The sequence below is a fragment of the Macaca fascicularis genome, chromosome 13 (genome assembly GCF_037993035.2).
Source record: "Macaca fascicularis isolate 582-1 chromosome 13, T2T-MFA8v1.1".
Taxonomy (NCBI): Eukaryota; Metazoa; Chordata; class Mammalia; order Primates; family Cercopithecidae; genus Macaca; species Macaca fascicularis.
In genome coordinates, this window is record NC_088387.1 from 513,543 (window position 1) to 535,378 (window position 21,836).

The 21,836-nt window shown below is 43.4% G+C and overlaps 1 protein-coding gene and 1 long non-coding RNA gene across 41 annotated transcripts in view; one reads left to right on the forward strand and one right to left on the reverse strand.

Moving 5' to 3' along the window:
- LOC135966745 (uncharacterized) overlaps window positions 1-6,056 on the forward strand; it is an 85,853-nt gene extending 79,797 nt beyond the window's left edge. The window contains exon 3 of the long non-coding RNA XR_012421844.1: window positions 5,923-6,056. This is a non-coding gene — a long non-coding RNA (uncharacterized lncRNA). The remainder of the gene's footprint in view (window positions 1-5,922) is intronic.
- The window catches only part of LOC135966743 (disco-interacting protein 2 homolog C-like), a 208,699-nt gene that overhangs the window by 89,672 nt on the left and 97,191 nt on the right, over window positions 1-21,836 (reverse strand). For 29 of the 40 annotated variants that reach the window (XR_012421839.1, XR_012421835.1, XR_012421833.1 and 26 more), the window contains one exon: window positions 17,908-18,033. Coding sequence is in view for 31 of the 40 variants with exons in the window: in XM_074010940.1 (XP_073867041.1) it covers window positions 17,908-18,033 (126 nt within the window). In the remaining 9 variants the exon portion in view is untranslated. Of the gene's footprint in view, window positions 1-11,419; window positions 13,209-16,542; window positions 16,646-17,907; window positions 18,034-21,836 lie in introns of those variants that run through there. The other 11 variants (XR_012421841.1, XM_065526564.2, XM_074010923.1 and 8 more) reach the window with 3 other exon arrangements.

Genomic DNA, 21,836 nt, shown 5'->3' on the forward strand with positions numbered 1-21,836 from the left:
GGTAGACGGCGCTGGAAGGTAGTTTCCTGAATAACAGCGTTCAGTTTCCTGTTTTGCCATCATTTGACCCAAGGCCCCAAGATAATTGAAATATTGTCAGCCAAACACCGATTTTTTATCTGAGTTTTTTTTTTCTTTTTAAGTTATGGGTGCAAACTTATAACCAGGGACCTGACAAAAGAGAAGGATTTATTTGCAAAGTGAATGTCGGGGATGGTTGGCATTTGCCAACTCTGACTAGCAGGGACCCAGGCTGCTTCCGTTCTGCCGCCCGACTCCTGACCCTCCAGCTCCTGCCCCTGTTCCCACCAGCAGGAAGAGGAGCGGGAAGGTGCCTTTTCCCCTTTAAGGGGGTGAGGTGAGAGTTGCACCTGCCACTTAGCTAGTCCCTGGGGTGATTCTCCAGCATGCGTGGGAGTTGGGTTTGGAGGCCTGAGCCCCGTGAAGCTGGGGTTGCTGTTCCCTGAGCAGCAGGAAACTGGACTCTGGGAAGTGGGGTCAGAGGGTAGCATCCTCAGGAGGGGCCTCTCGTCCCATTTGACATCTTCAGTGCAAGAGGGGGTGTGGGCTTCATGGTCCATTGACAAATAGAACGTTACTTTTTTTTTTTTTTGAAGCACATAGAACCCTAATTCCTTTGGCTTTTACTAAAGTGGCATTTTGTAATTCCACATGATTTCATTGATATACTCGCAGGAGAGAATGCTTCCTGTAAACCAGAAGGATCTCTGCGACAGTCCTCGATCCATAGAGAGTTCATTTTCCCAAGGTTATAGACACAGCCTTAGGAGGGGTTGAGGACACACTGCGGCAGCCTCAGGAGGTCCTGGACATGTGTCCAAGGTGTTTGGGGCACAACTTGGTCTTACACATTTTAGGGAGACGTGAGACATCAATACATGTGAGACGTACGTTGGTTCAGTCTAGGAAGGATGGACGGCTCGAAGCGGGGAGGGATTTCCAGGTCACAGGTAGATCAGACAAATGCATTTCTGGTGCATCTTTCCAGAGGAAGCAGTCAGATCCGCATTTATCTCCGTGTGCAGATGGTGACTTTGAGTTCTGTCCTCTGTCCATGAGGAATTTCCTTGTGGATCGGTTGTGAGGGAGGTACGTGGCTTTTCCCCCCACCCCCAGTAGCTGTCTCTGTTAGGAAGAGCATGGGAGGCAGGTTTGGTCTAAGCTCTGCCTCACCTTGACGTCCCTTTACCTTAGTGATTTTGGGGTCCTGAGATGTATTATCAACTTCATGTTTCTGAACACACTGGCACTCTAAACAGTGTTGTAGGAGGCATCTAACTTACTTAGAAGAAGAAGAATATTTGGAAACACTTGAGCACCTTCGTCCTTCAGAGAACCAAGCCTTTGTTTAGTTTGCTTTGCCCTGAGGCTGTTACGCTGTCCCGGGCTGTGCGGCCTTAGAAAGCTGTGCCCCTGGCCGGGCGCGGTGGCTCAAGCCTGTAATCCCAGCACTTTGGGAGGCCGAGACGGGCGGATCAGGAGGTCAGGAGATCGAGACCATCCTGGCTAACACGGTGAAACCCCGTCTCTACTAAAAAACAAAAATACAAAAAACTAGCCGGGCGAGGTGGCGGGCGCCTGTAGTCCCAGCTACTTGGGAGGCTGAGGCAGGAGAATGGCGGGAACCCGGGAGGCGGAGCTTGCAGTGAGCTGAGATCCGGCCACTGCACTCCAGCCTGGGCGACAGAGCAAGACTCTGTCTCAAAAAAAAAAAAAAAAAAAAAAAAAAAAAAAAAGCTGTGCCCCTGTGAGCTACTGCCTGTGGAATCTGGTGACTTTGAAGTTAATCCAGCAGCTACATATTTTGGAAAGCAGATTCCCTCTTAAAGTGTTGGTGATTATGATTCTAGCACTAGAATTTCAGTGTGTATTTTCCACCCATCTTACTTTGTCTCCTCATACACTGAGATGCTGCTGCATTTGCTCTTAGGCTTCACGGAGGGAGGGTCAGTTCTGACCCTTTCTTAGATATTGACCTTGAACGGACAGAATCGAGATTCAGGAAAACTCTCGAGCTGTGAGAGTGTGCTGATATCTATGTAAGTGGGGTTCATGTGTCAAACTCAGGTTTAAGAAAAACCAATTCTAGGCTGGGCATAGTGGCTCACACCTGTCATCCCAACACCTTGGGAGGCTGAGTTGGGCAGTTCACTTTTGAGCCCAGGAATTCAAGACCAGCCTGGGCAACATAGCAAGACCCTGACTCTACAAAAAATTAAATAGGACAGGTGATGTACACCTGTGGTCCCAGCTACTCGGGAAGCTAAGGCTGGAGGATGACCCAAGCCTGGCAGGTGGAGGCTGCAGTGAACCATGATAGTACCACTGTACTTATGGTGCACTGTGCCTGAGTGGCAGAAGAACCACCACCCCCCCACACACAAAATATCAATTCATGCAGTGGCCAGTTCTGCTGGGACCACCTGTTAAGACTACTCTGGGCCTCATGGTTTGAGAAGCGTCTGTCCGGGGTCGAGAGGGAGTAGCTTGAGGGCCTAGAAGCCAGTTCTTGTGGTTGAGCGTGATTGCGTGTGTGGAGTTGGGGGCAGGGCTCTCCATGGCATGAGTGGGTAAATGGATAGGCTTCCAGGACGAGCCCCTGTGACTTTGCCTGGTTTACATCCGTCCAATACAAATCCACAGGCTCTTACTCTAGAAGCTTCTGCAGGGGCTGATGGACTGGCCTGGGGACAGAGGGTGCCCTCAGAGCCTCATGGTGTTGTCTGGTTTAGGAAGAGCACTTAGTCACCTAGATCTAGGATTTATGACACTACAAGGGGACTCCTCACACTCGGAGCAGCATCCATCTGCATTCTAGACTTGGTTCTAGGCAAAGTATTTTGGAGCCTGTTGGTACCCTGTGTTCTGTTTATGTGTAAAACAAGTTAGAGTTATAACTAGTTAAAACCTATTTTTAACATTTTGTCACAGAATATGGCAGTTGTGGTGGAGCCTGGCCAGAGACCCCCACACTCAGACGCTGTTGCTTGCTGGAGTTGCAGGCGTTGCCTGCATCGGCTGCCCCTCCCGGCGTGTCTGTGTTCTTGACACGGGCGCCCATCGAGGCTCGGCCTGTGGGAGTCGTGCAGCCATTTGTCTCCGTGTTCCTCTGAGGTTCCGCAGACTTCACGGTCCCGTGGCAGAGCGTACGGTATCTGCTTGCATCCTGATTTCCCCAAACCCCAGGACAGACCAAGAGTTCCTTACACACAACTGCAGAGGGCCCCGTGGCGTGGATTTGCAGAGACACAGTGTTTCCCCAGCTTGGCCTTCGTCTCCAGAGTTGGCTTTAGGGTGATAGAAGCTTCCTTCAGACTGGGGGGCCTTGAAGCTTTGGTGCTAGGAATTCGGTGACCAGCACGGATGATACCCCGTTTCTCTGCATTTGTAGCAATAGTTGTTAACACGACCACGAGATGTACAGAGGAAGGAAAAAGGAGGTTTTATTTTCAGAGTAACACTCTGTGCTTTGGGAAATGTGGTCTTGGGGGAGCTGTAAGCACACGCCCCTCAGGAGGGGAGGAGGCCGCGGCATTACACGTTCCGGGGTTTGTTGGCTGTGTGTGTTCATCGGGCTCAAGGAATGTCTGAACGTTTACAGGGAAAGTGGGGTTTGTTCATCCGGTTCGTGCAATGTCTGAACACTTACAGGGAAAGTCTAGCACACATGCAGTGAGTTAACCTGTAACATCCGTGTTCGCCTTGGGGCAAGTGTAACATTTGAAATGAGGTGGACTGGGCGTGTCATGTACAAAGGTGAGCTGTTGGGCGCAGACGTTTATGCGCAGCCTCAGTCACAGCCAGGACTGGCTCAGGGTCTGCAGCCTGTGGCAGGAAAGGACACTCATGAGGCCATTCTGTCCAGTCGGGGCTGCCGGCAGGGTCCCAGGGTGGGGCTGTCTGGTCGACCGGCATCTGGAGTCCACCCAGGTCCAGTGGGCAGCGTTCCTCTACACCAGGCTTCTGATTGTGGAGGAGACTTCATGCTGGTTAACACACTGTACAGGAGTAATGTTGTGGGGCTTTGGGGTCCACCTTCCCTATGATGCCGGTTACATTTCTCTCCGGACCTCACAGCCACAGAGACTGCACCTCGTCTGACAGCAGGGGGTGCCATGTTGACATAGTAGTTTATTGTATTAACCTTTATTACTATTTTAATAACCTTTTTTTTTCTTTTTAAAGAGATAGGGTATTGCTGTGTTACTCAAGCCAGTCTTGAACTCCTGGCCTCAAGCAATCTTCCCACCTCGGCCTCCCAAAGTGCTGGGCTTATAGACGTGAGCCAGTGCGCCCAGCCTACAGCCATGTTTTTAAAACTCAGCAGTTTAAAAATCCTATTCCTTTTACCCCCTCAAGCAGGCTGGTTGGCCTTGTGCAAACTGGGGTGTCACGATCTTAGCCCCCCTTTTATTTTTCCCTTTGGCCTCAAATTCTGATGAGAACAGCAGTTACAAAATGGGCTTTAGGTGATTCTTCCGTTACTAAAGCCAGAATCCTCAGCAGTTAGAGATGTTTGTCCCCAGGATTCCAGAAAGCTGTTTTGAGTCAAGCCCGTAGCAAATAAGTAAGGAACTAAACTCTTGGTCCTCTGCTTAGTACCAGGGGAATGGGTTAGTTGCTGATACCCTTTGATCTGTGCTCACGTGCTGCATCTCATCACGGGAAGCAGAGTCGCCCTGTGGAATAAAGCCCGGCTCAAGGTGGCGCGTCGAGACGCTTGGGGCTGTCAGTCCCTTGTACAGCGGCAGACTTGGAGACTCAGTATCGCGTGCAGAGCCCAGGCAACCGGAGTGCATCCACCTTAGAGACCACATGGACGGTCGGCAAGGTGGATGTCCGGGCATATGGCCTTGACAGGCCCACTGCGAGGTGAATTAGGAATTCGTTAGCAAAGAAATCAAACTCGCCTTTGGGTCCCAACTACTTGGAAGGTTGAGGCGGGAGGATTGCTTGAGCCAGAAGGTCAAGGCCGCGATGAGCCATGGTTGTAATACTGTACTCTGGACTGGGTGACACAGTGAGACTCCAAGTCAAAAAAAAAAACAAAAACAAAAAAAACAAACCTTACTCTTCATAGCAAGAGGGAGAATTTATCAAAGTAACTGAAACAAAATCTTAGATGATGTAATTTCAGTGGCTAAGTGAGCTGTCCAGCCCACGTGGCTGGCTCACAACGCAACAGAGCCAGGTGCTGCTGCAACTGCCCCCCAACCCCGATCGCTTGTGGACATTTTCTGTTTTCCCATATCTCCCTTTTGGATACGTAGCTCGCTACTTTATAGCTAAGCATCAGTAAAACAGGTTGTCTATTTTGAAAAGTAACTATTATGTCTTTTAAGGACAGAAAATGAAGCAGGTGACAATAGCATGGCAACCTGGTGAATAGATTTAGAGGAATATTTAATACTTGGCACCACTCTGATCCCTTCTTCTCTCATGCTTAGTTACAGCTACCGCCTCCTAGGACAGAACACTTTCAGCTCTGTGAGTAGGAATTAAACATGTTCTAAATCAGAAGTTTTAGTTAAGCAGTATTTTATGTGAATGCCCAGATCCTAAGTGTTCACTGTACTGGTGTGTGGTGTTGAAGAAGGAACGAGGGCTTGGGGCCACGTCTATGGTGCAGCGTCCGGGTTCCCATATGTGAGATGAGGTCCATGAGACACGGCCTGGAAGGTTCAGACTGTGGGATTGAAGGGATCTACCCACTCCTGGAAAGCCTCAAGTCTAACTTGACTTGGGCTGGTTTTAGGGAGATGCTGGCAGCGCTGTCCTCACAGGTTACCGGGAGGGGCTCTGGCACCGTCCCCGTCAGGTGTCTCATGATCAGCCCAGCTTGCTCATCTCAGAAGCTGTTGGTCGTGTTCTCGTTCCTGTTGTTCGTTGCGTGTTATTTAGGTTCTGTTCATGTGGGGACCTAGGAAGTTCCACAGTGAGAGGAGAGCCGCTGAGCCGCCTTCCTGCCTGGATGCCAGCCCCACGGAGGACCGTAACTGCTTGAGGTTGGCTTCTGCCCCCGGCCTCACCTGTGGACGCATTGATGCAGTGGTACTTTCTAAGCTCCTGTTGCACACAGTGCTGCTGTATGGATCCATTAATTCAAGGCACTGCCTAATAAAATCCCAGAAGGCTGTGTGTGAAATGGAAAGCTTATTCTCAATTTTATCTGGAAATTCAAAGGACCTACAATAGCCAAAATAAATTTTAAAAAGGGAAACAATGTTGGAAGACTTCACTATCTGATTTCAAAACTTTACATAAAGTCATAGTTTTTAAGGCAGTGGTATTAGCACAAAAATAGACACATACATCAAAGGAACAGAATTAAATTGAGAAATAAAGCCTTGTATTTATGGTTAATTTATTTTTGACAAAGGTCTCAAGACAATTCAGTAAGAGAAAGGTAGTTTGTTTTTTCAACAAATGTTGCTGTGGCAACTGAGTACCCACACACCAAAAAGAAAAACCGTGGGGGAAAAAGTCCCCCAAACCAAACCAAAACAAACAAAAATCCCACTTAGATCCCTACTGCACACACAAAAATTAACTCCAAATGAGTCACAGACCTAAATGAAAGAACAGTAAGACCATGAGACTACTAAAACTTCCCAAAACACAATCCATAGAAATTAGTGAAATAGACTTCATTAAAATAGAAAACTAGTAAGTTTTAAAAGATGATTATCTCCCTATAGCTAATGTAACAAATTACTTTGATCTTAGTGGCTTATAACAAGACACGAATCTATTATCCTATTGATGGAGAAGTCAGAAGTGTAAAATCTAAGTGTCAGCAGAACTACATTCCTTCTGGAGGCTTCAAATGAGAATCCATTTCTTTACCTTTCCCAACTTCTAGAGGCCACATGTGTCCCTGACTCCTGGCCCCTCTTCATCTTTAAAGTGCATCACTCCAGTCTCCAGTTCTTTTCTCTTGTAAGGACCTTCTTGATTACAGTGGGTCTACCTACTTAAACCAGGATAAAAGTCCCATCTCAAGATCTTAAATTAATCGAATTAATCAGCTGCAAAATCCCTTTTAACCACTTCAGACAACAGGTTCATAAGTTCTGAGGAATAGGACCTGGTTATCTTGGGGGAAGGGCTTTGTTCTGTCTGCTACATAATAGATTGTTCTTTCACTGAGACACGTTACATCTGTAAAACTCTTATATTCAGATTACATAAGGCACCTGTAACCCATAAGATGACAACCAACCCATTTAAAACCTGAGCAAAAAATCTGAACATTTTGCCAACATATACAAATGGCTATGAATAGGAATTAGCACATTAAAGGCTAATAAGCACGTTAAAAATGCTTAGCATCATTCATTGTTGCAAAGTAAATACACAATGATATACCATTTCACATCATTTAGAATGGCAGAAATAAAAATAACAGTAACTATTGCTGGTGATGTGGAGAAACTGGAATGCACATATGCTGCTGGTGGAAGTGTGAAATGGTGCAGTTATTTTGTAAATAATTTGGCAGTTTTTAAAAAGCTAAACCTAAACTTACAATAAGAGTCAATCATGCTACTTGGCATCCACTTAAGATAAAGGAAATTATATGCATACACAAAGATATATACATAAATGTCGACGGCAGCTTAATACTGGAAACAACCAACTGGTAAATGAATAAACAGAATGTCATATCTATCAAATAGAATATAAATAAATAATAAGGAATAAACTACTGGTACATGGTACAGCAAGGACTTCAAAACAGGTAAAGGAGGCATAGAGAATTGTGTACATTGTATGATTTTATATCATAAAATTATAAGATCATAAAAAAACCAAAAACCATAAAATCATAGAGTAAAATATTCTATGATATTATTTTCTAGAAAATTTAGAGTGCACTGTTATGATTTCTAGGGTTCTTTTTCGTAGAGCTAACCTTTCATCTGATATCCTTTGCAATCAGCCAAGTACATTCTTTAGCACGTTTATAGTGTATTTCTGCTGATAACACATTCTCTCAGCTTTCATATTTGGGAATGTGTTGTTTCACCCCTGTTTATAAAGGAGATTTTCCCTGGATATGAGTTGACAGGCCTTTCTCCTGCTTTTAGTGCTTTAAAAAATGTCTTTCCATGGTCTTCTGGTCTCCACTGTATCTTCACAGAAGTCACGCGTTGTTCAAATGCTTCTCTGGTGTGTAACTTGTCTTTTTCTTCTGAGTCCTTTCAGGATCTCCTCTTAATCTTGGGATTTCAGTACTTTGGCTATCATGAACTTGGATGTGATTCTTGTCATACTTGTTCTGCTTGGAATTCACTGAACTTCTCGGGGCCGGACACAGGTGTTGGACATCAATCTGAGAAAACTCTGACTCCTTTTTTCAAAGGTCCCTGCTCTTCTCTCTCTTTTCCTTCTTGTATTACAAGTATATTGACATATCACAGGATCTTGAGGTTCTGTTGGCTTTTCTTTCATTTTGTTTCTCTGGGCTTCACTTTGGTTAATTCCTTTTCATCTGCCTTCGAGCCCACAGACTTCATCTTCCTTCTCCAACCTGTTAAGCCTATCAGCGCAATTTCATCTCAGTGTCATATTTTCCAGCTTTATAGTGATGTCTCATGTATACCCTATATATGCACAGCATCTCCTGTCATCGATATTGCCTACCAGACTGGTACATTTGTCACAACTGATACTTCTACAGCAAAACATCATTACCACTCCAACTCCATCATTCACATCAGGGTTCATTCTTGGTGTTGTACAATATATGGGTCTGGACAAATGTATAACATGTATCCACCATTACAGTATCATACAGAGATCACATGATACTAAAAATTCTCCTGCTCTGCCTATTCATCCCTGCCTCCCCCCGGCCCCTGGCAACCACTGATCTTCTTTACAGTCTCCATAGTCTTGCCTTTTCTACGATGTTGTAAAGCTGGAATCATACAACAACCTTTTCAGATTGCTTCTTTCACTTAGCAATATGCCCTTTTAAGTTTCCTCCGTGTCTTTTTATGGATAGCTCATTCATTTTCAGCCTCATATAATATCCCATTGTCTGGATGTACCACAGCTCACTTGTACATTCACCTGCTGAGGGGCATTTTGGTTGCTTCCAAGTTTTGACAACTATGAATAAGGCTGCTCTAAATATCTACTTGCAGGCTTTTTGTGTAGACATAAGTTTTCAACTCCTTTGAGCAAATGCCAAGGAGTGTAATTGCTTTATCATATGGTAAGAGTATATTTAGTTTTGTAAGAAACCACCAATCTGTCTTCCTAAAGGCTGTTCTATTTTGCATTAAGACCCGCAATGAATGAGAGAGAATTCCCACAGCTCCACATCTTCACAGGCTTTGGTGTTGATAGTGTTCTGGATTCTGGTGTAGTGATATCTTACTGTTGCTTTCATCTGCATTTCTCTATGACACATGATGTGAAGCATGATTTCATACATCGATTTGCCATCTCTATATCTTCTTAGATGAGGCATCTGTTAGTCTTTGACCCATTAATGTGATGAATTACGTTAATTGGCTTTTCAATGTTAAACCAGCTTTGGATATGTGAAATTCCATGTGGTTTTAGTGCACAATTTTTGTTAGATTTAATTTGCTAATATTTTATTGAAGATTACTGCATCTATGTTCATGAGAGATGTTCTGTAGTTTTCTTGTAATATTTTGTTATTAAAATGGTATTTGGTATTAAAATGATGCTGGCTCTATAGAATGAGTTAAGAAGTATTCCTCAGCCTCTATGTTCTGAAAGAGATTGTAGATAATTGGTATAATTTCTTCTTAGATGTTTGGTAGAATTCACCAGTGAACCCACCTGGGCCTGGCACTTCCTGTTTTGAAAGGTTATTAACCACTGATTCAATTTAACAGATACAGGTGCATACAGATCGTTTCTTCTTGTTCAAATTTTGGCAGATTCTGTCTTTAAAGAAATTGGTTCATTTCATCCACGTTATCAAATTTGTGGCCATAGAGTTGTTCATAATATTTATTGTCCTTTTAATGTCCATGGGATCTGTAGTTATGTTCCTTATTTCATTTCTGATATTGGTAATTTATCTGCTGTATTTCTTTTTCTTGTTAGAGGCTTACAGATTTTCTCTCAAAGAACCAGCTTTTGGTTTCATTGATTTTTCTCTACTGATATTCTGTTTTCAATGTATTGATTTCTGCTCTTTCATTATTTGTCTCCTGCTTAGAATTTAATTTGATGATGTTTTTCTCGTTTTCGAAGGTGGAAGCTGATTGATTTTAGATCTTGTTTTTTTTAACGTATGCATTTAAATCTATAAATTTCCCTATAAACATTACTGTCATTGCAGCTCACAAATTTTAACAAGTTTTCATTTTCATTTACTTCAAAAATTCGAAGAAATCTTCAGATTTCTTCCTTGAACAATGTAGTATGTATAAGTGTATTGTTTAATATCCTAATATATTTTCCAGTCATCTATTATTGATTTCTACTTTACTGTGGTTGAGAACACACTTGTTTGATTCCTATTCTTTTAAATTTGTTAAGGTGTGTTTTATGGACCACAACATGGTATGTCTTGGTGAATGTTCTGTATTCTGTTGTTGTTGGAGGAAATAGTCTATAAACGTCAGTTATATACAGTTGACTGAGGATGCCGATTTCAATTTTGTCCTGATTTTCTGGCTACTGAATTGGTCCATTTCTGATAAAGGGGTGTTAACCTCTCCAACTATACTAGTGGGTTAATTACTTCTCCTTGAAGTGTATCAGTTTTTGCTTTGGCATTCTGATGCTTTGTTAGCAAAAATACATTTCAGGATTGTTACATCTTCTTGGAGAATTGACCCCTTTATTACGTAATAATCATCTCTGGTAACTTTCCTTGATGTAAAGCCAACTCTGTCTGAAATTAATATCACCACTTCCATTTTTCAAAATGAGTGTTGGCCGGGTACGGTGGCTCATGCCTGTAATCCCAGCACTTTAGGAGGCCAAGGCGGGATGATCACCTGAGGTCAGGAGTTCAAGACCGGCCTGGCCAACATGGGGAAATCCCATCTGTACAAAAATAGAAAAAAAAAATTACCCGGGCATGACGACAAATGCCTGTAATCCCAGCTACTCGGGAGGCTGAGGGAGAATCACTTGAACCTGGGAGGCAGAGGTTGCAGTGAGATGAGATCAGGCCATTGCACACCAAAAAATTAGTGTTAACATTTATATCTTTTTCTATCCCTTTACTGTTGATCTATATGTAGGTCTTTATATCTAAAGTGGATTTCTTATAGACAATATATAGTTCGGTGCATTTGGACTGACATTGAAAGTAATGATATACAGTTGAATTAACATCTACCATATTTGTTACTATTTTCTATTTGTTGCCCTTGTTCTTTGTTTTTGTGTTTCACTCTTTTTATTTCCTTGTGGTCTTAATTGAGCATTTTCTATGATTTATTTTCTTTCCTTTCTTAGCATATCAGTTCTTTTTTTTTTTTTTTTCCTTTTTTTTTTTTTAAAGTGGCTGCCTTGGAATTTGCAATATAAATTTACAAGTAACCCAAGTCCACTTTCAAACGACACTACACTGGTTTCTTGATAATGCAAGCACACTATAATAACAAAATAATCCTAATTCCTAATTGCTCTGTCCCATCCCTTGGGTATCACTGCTCTCGTTCATTTCACTTATATTTAAGTGTGTGTATAAGACATATTTACTGTCACTATTATGAATGAACTGTTATGTTAGATCTATTAAGAAAAATGAAAGATTTTCTTCTACCTTCACTATTTCTTCTTTAATGCTTTTTGTTTTTCTATTTATTTTTTTTTAAACAGACAAGGTCTTTCTCTGTTGCCCAGGCTGGAGTGGAGCAGCATCATTATAGCTCACCACAGCCTTGAACGGGATCCTGGGCTCAAGAAGTGACCCATCTCAGCCTCTCAAAGTAGCTGGCACTATAGGTGTTGGCCACCACGTTTGGCTTTTTTTTAATGAGACAGAGTCTCACTACGTTGCCCAGGCTGGTCTCAACTAAGCGGCCTCCAGCTGTACTCCCATCTTGGCCTCCCAGAGTGTTAGGATGACAGGTGTGAGCCCTGTAAACAGACTGTGCCCTTCCTTTCTTTGTGTACAGCTGAGTTACTGACCTCTACTATTTTCTCTAAAGAACTTTGACCATTTTTTGCAAGGCAGGTCTACTGGCAACAAATTTTGCAATTTTTGTCGGAGAAGGTCTTTACTTTTTCTTCACTTTTGAAAGATAATTTCACAGAGTATAGACTTCTAGGTTAATGGAATTTTTTTCCTCTCAATAGTTTAAATACTTCACTCCACTTCTTGCTTTCATGGTGTTTGAGGGGAAGTTGAATATAATTCTTATCTTTGATCTTCCATAGGGAAGGAGATTACTCCGGTTTGCTTTTTAATCTTTGATTCACCATAGTTGGAATATTTTATGCCCAAGTAGAGTTTATTTTTGTTTTGTTTTTGTCGTCGTCGTTTTTACATTTATCCTTCTTGGTGTTTCTTGAGCTTCCTGGATCTATGGTTTGGTGTCTGGCATTAATCTGAGGAAATTCAGCTATTACTGTTACAAATAGTTCTTCTGTTCCTCTTTCTTCCCCCTTGTATTACCGTTATGCATATTTTATGCCTCTGTGGAAGTCCCATAGTGCTTGGATACTCTGTTCTTTTTTGCTTTTCAGTTCTGGAGGTTGGAGTTGGGTATTTCCCTTTCCACCAGGTCAGAAGGCTCTGATAAAATCCCACCTGGTTAGTCTCTAGTTAACAAGCTTCTCTGGAAGGTAGACCTAGTGAAGAGTGCACCTACATATTGAAAAATGATTCCTATTCTCTTTCCCCTGTAGTAAGTATGAGGGGATTTTTCTCTGATGTTTACTTCAAGAACCTGGTTGAGCTTCTGATGATACAACTCACAAAAGCATGAGACCCATATGCACAGGCCTCCCGGAGGTTTTAACTCTCAGATGTGGCCACACCTCACTGCAGCAATTTGTCAATTCCAGTTCAGGTTTTCCAATCCCAGCGTGGGTTCCTTGGAGCATTGTGCTCCAGTGTATGGTAATTCTCCGCTTTACCTGTCCAGCCAATCTGGGGACAGTGGCTTGCCTGTGACCTCACGTCTCTTGCAGGTTTAAGAAGAGCAGCTGATTTTTCAGTTTGCTCAGCTTTTTACCTGTGAGGAGGGAGTGACAATTCTCAAGATTATCGTGTACGGAACCTGAAATTCCCCAACTCCATTATAGTAAAAAGTGTCTTCCCTTCCTCTGGCCCAAGAATTAAAATATTTTCGTTCTTTGACACATTGTAATTTGATTCCCTAAATATTTATAATTGTAGATTTAAAAACTCGGTCTTCTGCTGGATCTAGACAGGCACTTTCCAACAGAATTATGAGAGTCCTGTTATAGAACTTGAAACCTTCCTTGTAGCCTCATATAAATTATATAAACAGGTACAATTAATTTTACTAGTATATTTTTAACTCAAAATGCTCATACTATACTTTCAATAAGAAATACAAATAGGCCGGGTGAGATGGCTCACATCTGTAATCCCAGCACTTTGGAAGGCTGAGGCGGGTGGATCACGAGATCAGGAGATCGAGACCATCCTGGCTAACACGGTGAAACCCCGTCTCTACTAAAAATACAAAAAATTAGCCAGACGTGGCAGCGGGCAGCTACTTGGGAGGCTGAGGCAGGAGAATGGCATGAACCCGGGAGGCAGAGATTGCAGTGAGCCGAGATCGCGCCACTGCACTCTAGCCTGGGCAACAGAGCGAGACTCCATCTCAAAAAAAAAAAAAAAAAATACAAATACAATATTTTCTATTTTTTATATTAACTGGCATGTCTTTCACGCAGCAAATCCACTTCAGACCGGGCGCACTTCATGTGCTCAGCCGCCGCATGTGGTGAGTGACAGAGACCATCCTGCATGTGTGTGCACTTTTTACTGCCTTTTCCTTGACCACGATTCTACCTCCTGTTTCTCTGTGTATGCAGTGATTATTTGCTGAGTATTACACATTGTAGGTAACATGTTGAGCACACTCAGGATCCCTAACCTTCCTCTGAAGCTTTCCAGCTCTTGTTTTAGTAGGTAGCACAGGCACTGCTGGGTCATTGTGACGTGGGCAGGCTTGGATTGATTCGCTGCTGGTGTGGATCTGTGGAGAGCTCCAATCCTGCACCCACTCCGATCTCCCCCTCCTGGCTGTGGTAGGGTGGCCATGCTCCGCTCACACCTGAGCTCCTTCCGAGCTCTGCATTCTGGACTTGATAGGATGGCCCTGCTCCACCCACACCTGAGCTCTCGGCGCCACAGTCTGCAGGTGTTCTCCAGAGGGCAAGTGTACTGTGGGTGCGTCTCATTCATTCTCCTGCCCTCGCCCTCAGGTTCTGGCTGCCACAGCTCTTGTCACAGACTAAAAACAGCCACCTCATTCGGTTTGTGCAGTTTTACAGTTGTTTACGGCAGATGTGTGATTTGGGTCCCTGTTCTCTGATCATGGCTAGAAATTTTGGCAAATGATTCTTATATCTTTACATTTGAAAACTAAAGGCAAGTTTCACCCAAAGAATATTAGTGTTGCAACAATCCTAATGAGTGTTTCTCCAGAAACTATAATCCAGGTCAGCAGTCCGTCATTTCATAGAAGATAAACTTCAAGAACATGCTCTGAAGGGCAATGAAACTCAGTAAGATCTTACCACTGTTACCAACAACTAAGAAAAGTAGGTAGGAAATGCAGCTAAGATTTTGATCGAGTAAGTACGGTAATAAACATGCAAACTATCGCTAAGCACAAAATAAGGAGGGAGTAAAAAATTTTTATGATATTGACATTTATGATTTTACAAAACTGCCCCATGTGATATCAAGAGGACTCCTGATGGAAATTTACAAAGGATGCTTTATGGTTTATATAAAAATGTTAGTCAAATCCAAATATTTCACAAAAATAACATTTCAAATAATATTCTTTTATATTTTGTAGACATCTGTACAGTGAGGTTATTCATCACGCATGACCCAGTAACATTTCTTAGCGGTTGGATTCAATACGAGAAATAAGCAAATAACCGCACTGCTTCTTCCATTTCAAAGTCATTTCTCTTATAAAAAGTGAAGAAAAATGCCCGTTGCCTTACATACTGGTTAGTGCCAAAAATTTGGTTTAAAATATTTCAAGTGGGTTATCCTTTTACGTCCATGTTGTTAGTTACACAAAGAACACACACAAATGCAATTTTTTTACCATAAGTTTTTGCAAATTATAACCATAAACTAAAGAAACAGGATTAAGCATATTATTTTTTGAGATAGGGTCTAGCTCTGTTGCCCAGGCTGGAGTGCAGTGGCATGATCATGGCTCACCGCAGCCTCAACCTCCCCCGGCCCAGGTGATTCTCCCACCCCAGCCTCCTGAGCAGCTGGGACCACAGGCACATACCACCATGCCCGGCTGATTTCTGTATTTTTTGTAGGGATGAGCTTTGGAATGTTGCCCAGGCTAGTCTCAAACGCCAGGACTCAAGCAATCTGCCTGCCTTGGCTTCCCAAAGTGCTGAGGTTACAGGCATGAGCCACCACGCCTGGCCTAATCCTTTCTAAAGAGTCTCTATTTATTTTTTTTTCTTTTCTTTTCTTTTTTTGAGACGGAGTCTCTCTCTGTTGCTCGGGTTGGAGTGCAGTGGCCGGATCTCAGCTCACTGCAAGCTCCGCCTCCCGGGTTTACGCCATTCTCCTGCCTCAGCCTCCTGTGTAGCTAAAACTACAGGCGCCCGCCACCTTGTCCAGCTAGTTTTTTGTATTTTTTAGTAGAGACGGGGTTTTACCGTGTTAGCCAGGATGGTCTCCATCTCCTGACCTCGTGATCCACCCGTCTCGGCCTCCCGAAGTGCTAGGATTACAGGCTTGAGCCACCGCGCCCGGCCTTATTGTTATATTTTTCTAATTGAGATGGGAGTCTTGCTCTGTTGCCCCGGCTGGAGTGCAGTGGTGGCATCTCAGCTGACAGCAACCTCTGCCTCCCGGGCTCAAGTGATTCTCCCACCTCAGCCTCCCAAGTAGCTGGGACTACAGGTGTACACCACCAGGCTCAGCTAATTTTTTGTACTTTTGGTGCAGACAAGATGTACAAAAGGCATTTCTGTACATTTTGCCATGTTTTCCAGGCTGGCCTTGAACCCTTGGGCTCAAGCCATACACCTGCACTGGACTCCCAAAGTGCTGGAGTTATAGGCATGAGCTACTGTGCCCAGCCCTTAATCACGTGCTGTGACTTAATATTAAAATAAAGAAAGGGAGGAGTCCAAGGGAGCACGTAGGCAGAAAGGGCTCCTTTGCCAACAACCTTGCTAGCACAGCATTCACTCCCTTGCCTGCTGGCATTGCGCTCTTTAGATGAAGAACACTTTATGTGTAAATGAAAAACAAGAACAACATAGGAACACCCTGTCTCTACAAAAACTTAAAACTTAGCTGGGTGTGGTGGTGAGCACCTGTGGTCCCAGCTGCTTGAGGCTGAAGTGGGAGGACCGCTTGAGCCCAGGTGGTCACAGCTGCATTGAGCCAAGAGCTGCCATCATGATGCTGAATTCCAACCTTGGTGAGAGAGCAAGACATTGTCTCAAAACAAAAAGCAACGAAAACCCAAAATGATGTACTGTAAGTTCTGTCCTATAAATTCCACTACCTTCATTTGTAAAGGTACATAAAGGTGAAACTCAGGAGCTGCTTGCTGTAATGTGGACATATGCTTGATCTCAGCTCTGATCTGAAGCACATCCTTCTGTCTCACTGCTTCCCAAGTCTAAGCTAAACTTCAGAAGTAAAAATACTCCCCAAAATGTTGTACATTTTCAACTATTCATATTGTACCTTAAGTTTCTCTTGTATTGGAGGAAAAACACGGTGTCATTTAAAGTGATATGTAGCTTCAAAGTGGGATGTAAGGTGATTCAAGTCCTTTGAGAAGACAAGCTTGTAACAATGACATGAATAATGTTGGAATAAAAATCACAGAAACTAAACATCAAATAACGTAGGTTCAATCTGTGTCTTTAACAAGTATCCGGATAACTAAACTTTCTGCTTTCCTTGGGTGTGAAGATCATGAAATGTAGTTTATAATTATTTGGGTAGAGAAAATAGAGAATTTGGGTAGTTATGTAAAATTCAAGATTAAAGAAAAGCAGTATTATGTAGCAGAAATACAAATTGGCTATTACCTTTAGTAATTTAGATCAGGGGTTGGCAGGTCTGTGCATCAAATCTGGTTCACTGTGCTTGTAAATATAGTTTTATTGGTACTCAGCCATAGGCACTTGCTATCACCCATGGCTGAGGCCAGAGTTAAGTGGTTGTAAGAGACCTTATGGCCTGCAGGAACTAAAATACCAGCTGGCACCTTGCAGGCAAAGTTTATGACCTGATTCGGGTAGCTGCTTAAACTGTCCAATTCGCTTGTTCTAAAACAATCCAACAATACAGCACACTTATCTGAAGATTTGAGAACACGCATGCACCAGCCTAATCAGAAGAAAAGTCCAATTCCACCCAGAGGGCTACAACAAACTCTTCCCTTTTCCATACAAGGAATTAAATGAATAAAACTGTGTGAGATTTTACTGGTATGTATCATACGCACGAGTCTTGATGAAAAGTTAAAAACGTGTATTTATACAGATACATAATGTTACTTTTCCTTCCACGTTTAACTCATACACTGTTTTTGGAATTCTGGTTCACAAAATCTGCATTTCTGCACCAAGATTTTGAAGGCAAAAACCCGAATGCTGAGCCAGTGGTCAATTCTGAGGCGCCCAGCATGTTCAGGAGGCAGTGTCAAGGAGCGTGTCCCTTACCTGGAGGGGTGTAGGCATCCATGGAGGTCTGCACGACCAGGGACCTGCGTTTGGAAGGCATAGGCACCGCCATCTTCCACTCTTTGTGTTTGGCCAGAGCTGCCTGGACAGCTTCCGTGTGGACGTCTGAAACGGAGAGAGCTCAATCACTCAGGGCTCAGCTGAGGTCCCAGTGGCCAAGCTGTACCCTCCTCTCTGTCCCCGCAGCACGGTTCATCCACCTTCTCAAACTCACCAACAGATGGGTAGGTGAGGAAAGAAAATCAGTGTTTACAATTCCAGTAAAGACATTAAAATTTATTCACAGACTTTTAATTATTCATTTTATTACTGCAGAATCCATGTCCACAAGCAAACACTGGCTGTAAACTGCGCTGAGATTTTTCTTTTTAGGGTGAATGGACCTTGATCTTTGGAGATTCTTTGTAGGTCACACGTGTGAGCCTCCAAATCCTTTCACTGTACCACTGAGAGGCGTGCACACGCCTCGCACCCCAACTCACACAGCCACAGTCGCAGCTCAGCTCAATACCAGCCATGGGCCAGGACTGTGTTGGCTATGGATAAGGTATGGCTGTGTCCCCACCCAAATTTCAACTTGAATTGTACCTCCCAGAATTCCCATGTGTTGTGGGAGCGACCTAGGGAGAGGTAATTGAATCACTGGGGCCCATCTTTCCTGTGCTATTCTTGTGATAGTGAATAAGTCTCATGAGATCTCATGGTTTATCAGGGGTTTCCGCTTTTGCTTCTACCTCGTTTTCTCTTGCTGCTGACATGTAAGAAGTGCCTTTCGCTTCCCACCATGATTCTGAGGCCTCCCCACTATGCGGAACTGCAAGGCCAACTAAATCTTTTTCTTCCCAGTCCCGGGCATGTCTTTATCAGCAGCGTGAAAAGAGACTAAAACAACCATTAACACATTTTGTGGCTATTAACCCATTACATTAATTCCACACATTCACTGAATGCCTTCTCTGTAAGTCCCTACGGGCTGGGGACGCAGTGGTGATAAGGCAGACAGTCTCATGGCATCTCACGCAGGCCACTTCTTAAGGGACGAGACAAGTGATACATGGGCTAGAGAATTAGAGCAGAGACAGATGCAGCGGCAACTCCAAACTGTGAAGCCAGGGAAGAACCCTCTTAACACAGAATCAGAACAACGGGAATGAAACATACCGGCTGTCAAGATGAGAATCTTTGAGACACAGGCAAAAACCCGCTCAAAGGCCCTAAATTGTCAGTGAGAACGGTGTTAGCAGAATAAAAACACCACCAAAAATGGCCAGCGTGAGTGAAGACGGGTTGGGGCAGTTTTCTCTGAAGCTGCGAGAATAATCCCATGAAAGGGAATCGGACGTGGCTTTCTGGCTTAAACCCCCCAAGCTGCCACCTGAGACAGGACCCAGACCCTCAGCATCACGCCCACAAGCAGCTCATCACACTGCTTGGTCTTGGTCAGCCTTTGTGCACACTTCTCTCCCTAACTAAAGAGCCTGGTCATCTGGCCACTATTTCTAATTCCCAGGTCAAAAACCACTATGTGACTGACTTGGCTCATGGCCAAAAACTGAAGGCATCAATGAAGTGACAGTCCACTCACTTCCACAAATCGCTTTTTGTTTTGCATATTCTCCCTTTTAAACTTTTTGGATGTAATTTCAAACACACAGAAAATCTGCAAGAAACAGCGTAGCGAATTCCCACATAACTTACCAGGCTCAACTTAGGCCCAAATGCTCCTATCTTACATCACTGCTTTCCCCCCTCCCCCATGAATTTTCTAAGTCAAATGAAAATAAATTTCAGATACTATGTCCTTCCATACCTAAATGTTTCAACGTATTTCCTCAACACAAGGATATGCTCTCACATTCATTTTCCTCAAGATCGGGAAATTTAACTGTCATATACAAAGTTCACTTTCAAATGGTGTCAACTGTCTCCATAATTTTTTTACTTTGTCCTCCTATTTGAAGATCCAATCCAGGATCATGAATTGATTTGTCATGTGATTTTTACCCGTCCAGAATCCAAGTTTCTCAGCTTTTGTGTTTCTTGAAATTGGAAATGTTAAAGGATACAGGTCAGTTATTTTACAGCTTGTCCTTTATTTTGGTAACTTCCGGACTAGACTCAAGAGTATGCATTTTATAGCAGGGACACCGCAGACGTCTGTCCTGTGTGGCAATGTTAACATCGGCAACTCAGTGAAGGTGGTGCTTACGTGCCTCCAAAGCAAAGATGCTACTTCTCGCGTTGAAATTAAGATTTGGGAGGAGACACCCTGACACTATGTGCATATTCTGTTTTCCATCAATTCTTCACTACTAGTTTTAGCATCCACTGATTTCCTGTCATTCCTTCTAAATCATTAGATCCTCCATATTCACTGAAAAATAATTATTCTATCTTTCAGCATTCATTTACCTATGTCCATATGTACTCATGGAGTCTGGCTTGGTGGGTGATGATTCATAGTTACAATGGTTTGTTCTGTTGCTCAACTGGTCCCAGATTTGACACCGGATTCCCCAGCCCTTAGACCAGGGCTCCTTCTAGTGAAGAACCGTGTTTGGAAGTTAAGAGTGGGCACCGGGTGCTGCTGGGCATTGCCAGCAAGTAGAACACACAACACGCATGTACACGCATATGCACCCACACCCATCCACAGGCACTTCTATCCCTGTCTACATCTGTCGGGAGCCACCAGCTTATACTGATACCTCCTGCTGCAACCGAATCCCACGTGATCCATTCCAGGCTTTGGCCTTTTCTTATTTCTACCTCTTACCAAGAAAGAAACCTGGGTCCTGTAACACTCAATATATTCACTGATTTATTAAACTTATTTGCTTAAGCCTGGAGATACAGAAATGCTTTCAGAATTGCTATCTAATACCACTGTGAAAAATCTATCGAGTTCAGTGCTCATTTGTAATTATTTTTTCATTGTTTTGGAAGGGAGAGAGTACAAAGTATACACAGTGAAATGTTCAGATCTTGAGTACACTTGGCGCATTACGATAAATGGAAATTTATTACCCGAATCAAATCTTTCGCGTCAAAGTTCCCACAAGTCCCCTCCCAGCCCTCAAGAGACAGTCACTGTTCATTCTCGAGGAGTGTTCTTGGTGCTCTTCCGTCGCCCGAGACTCGCATAGATTCTCCATCGTCACATGGACTCCACGGCGTGGTGTTCACTCTCTGCTCAATTCAAGGCTCCTGGAACTCATCCCCGTTGTCTGTTTTGGTTTCAGTATTTTGTACGTTTTTCCTGATGGGAACTAGGACAATGTATGAATATATCAGAATTTGCTCATGTTTCTCCAGATGAGAGAGATTTATGTTGTTTCCAGTTCTTGGCTCTGACAATTTACTCTGGAGATAATGTGCATTCTTTTACAAGGACACACATTTTCAGCTCTCCTTGGTGAACGTCTACAGCGTACCTGCTGGGCCATATGGTAAGTGTACATATTTTAAAGAAACTGCCACAGTTTGCTGAAGTGGCTGTGCCATTTTAAGTCTCCATCAGTCTGAGATCCAGTCTGTCTTATCTTCACCAGCAGCTGCTACTGTCCTCCCTTCTCCAGTCTTGTGAAGGGGAACCTTGTGGGTTTAAGTTGTACTTACCCAATGACTCCCTGGTGAGCACCTTTCACGGGCCACTGGGCATCTGTATACATCTGTTGCGAAGTGTCCATCTTGCATGCTTGCAAAATTCACACCATTTCTGGTTGTTTGTACATTTCCTAAAATATTCTAAATAAGGCCCTATGTCTTCTGTACATCGAGCATCTCCCTGCTTCCAAGTCTTTATGCCTTTTAGTTCTCCTGACTCACTTCACGGACGAGGGCCCCAGTGCGCACCATGCGAACCTGAACCACTGAGAATGGCCATGCTCCCGACACCCCTGACTATG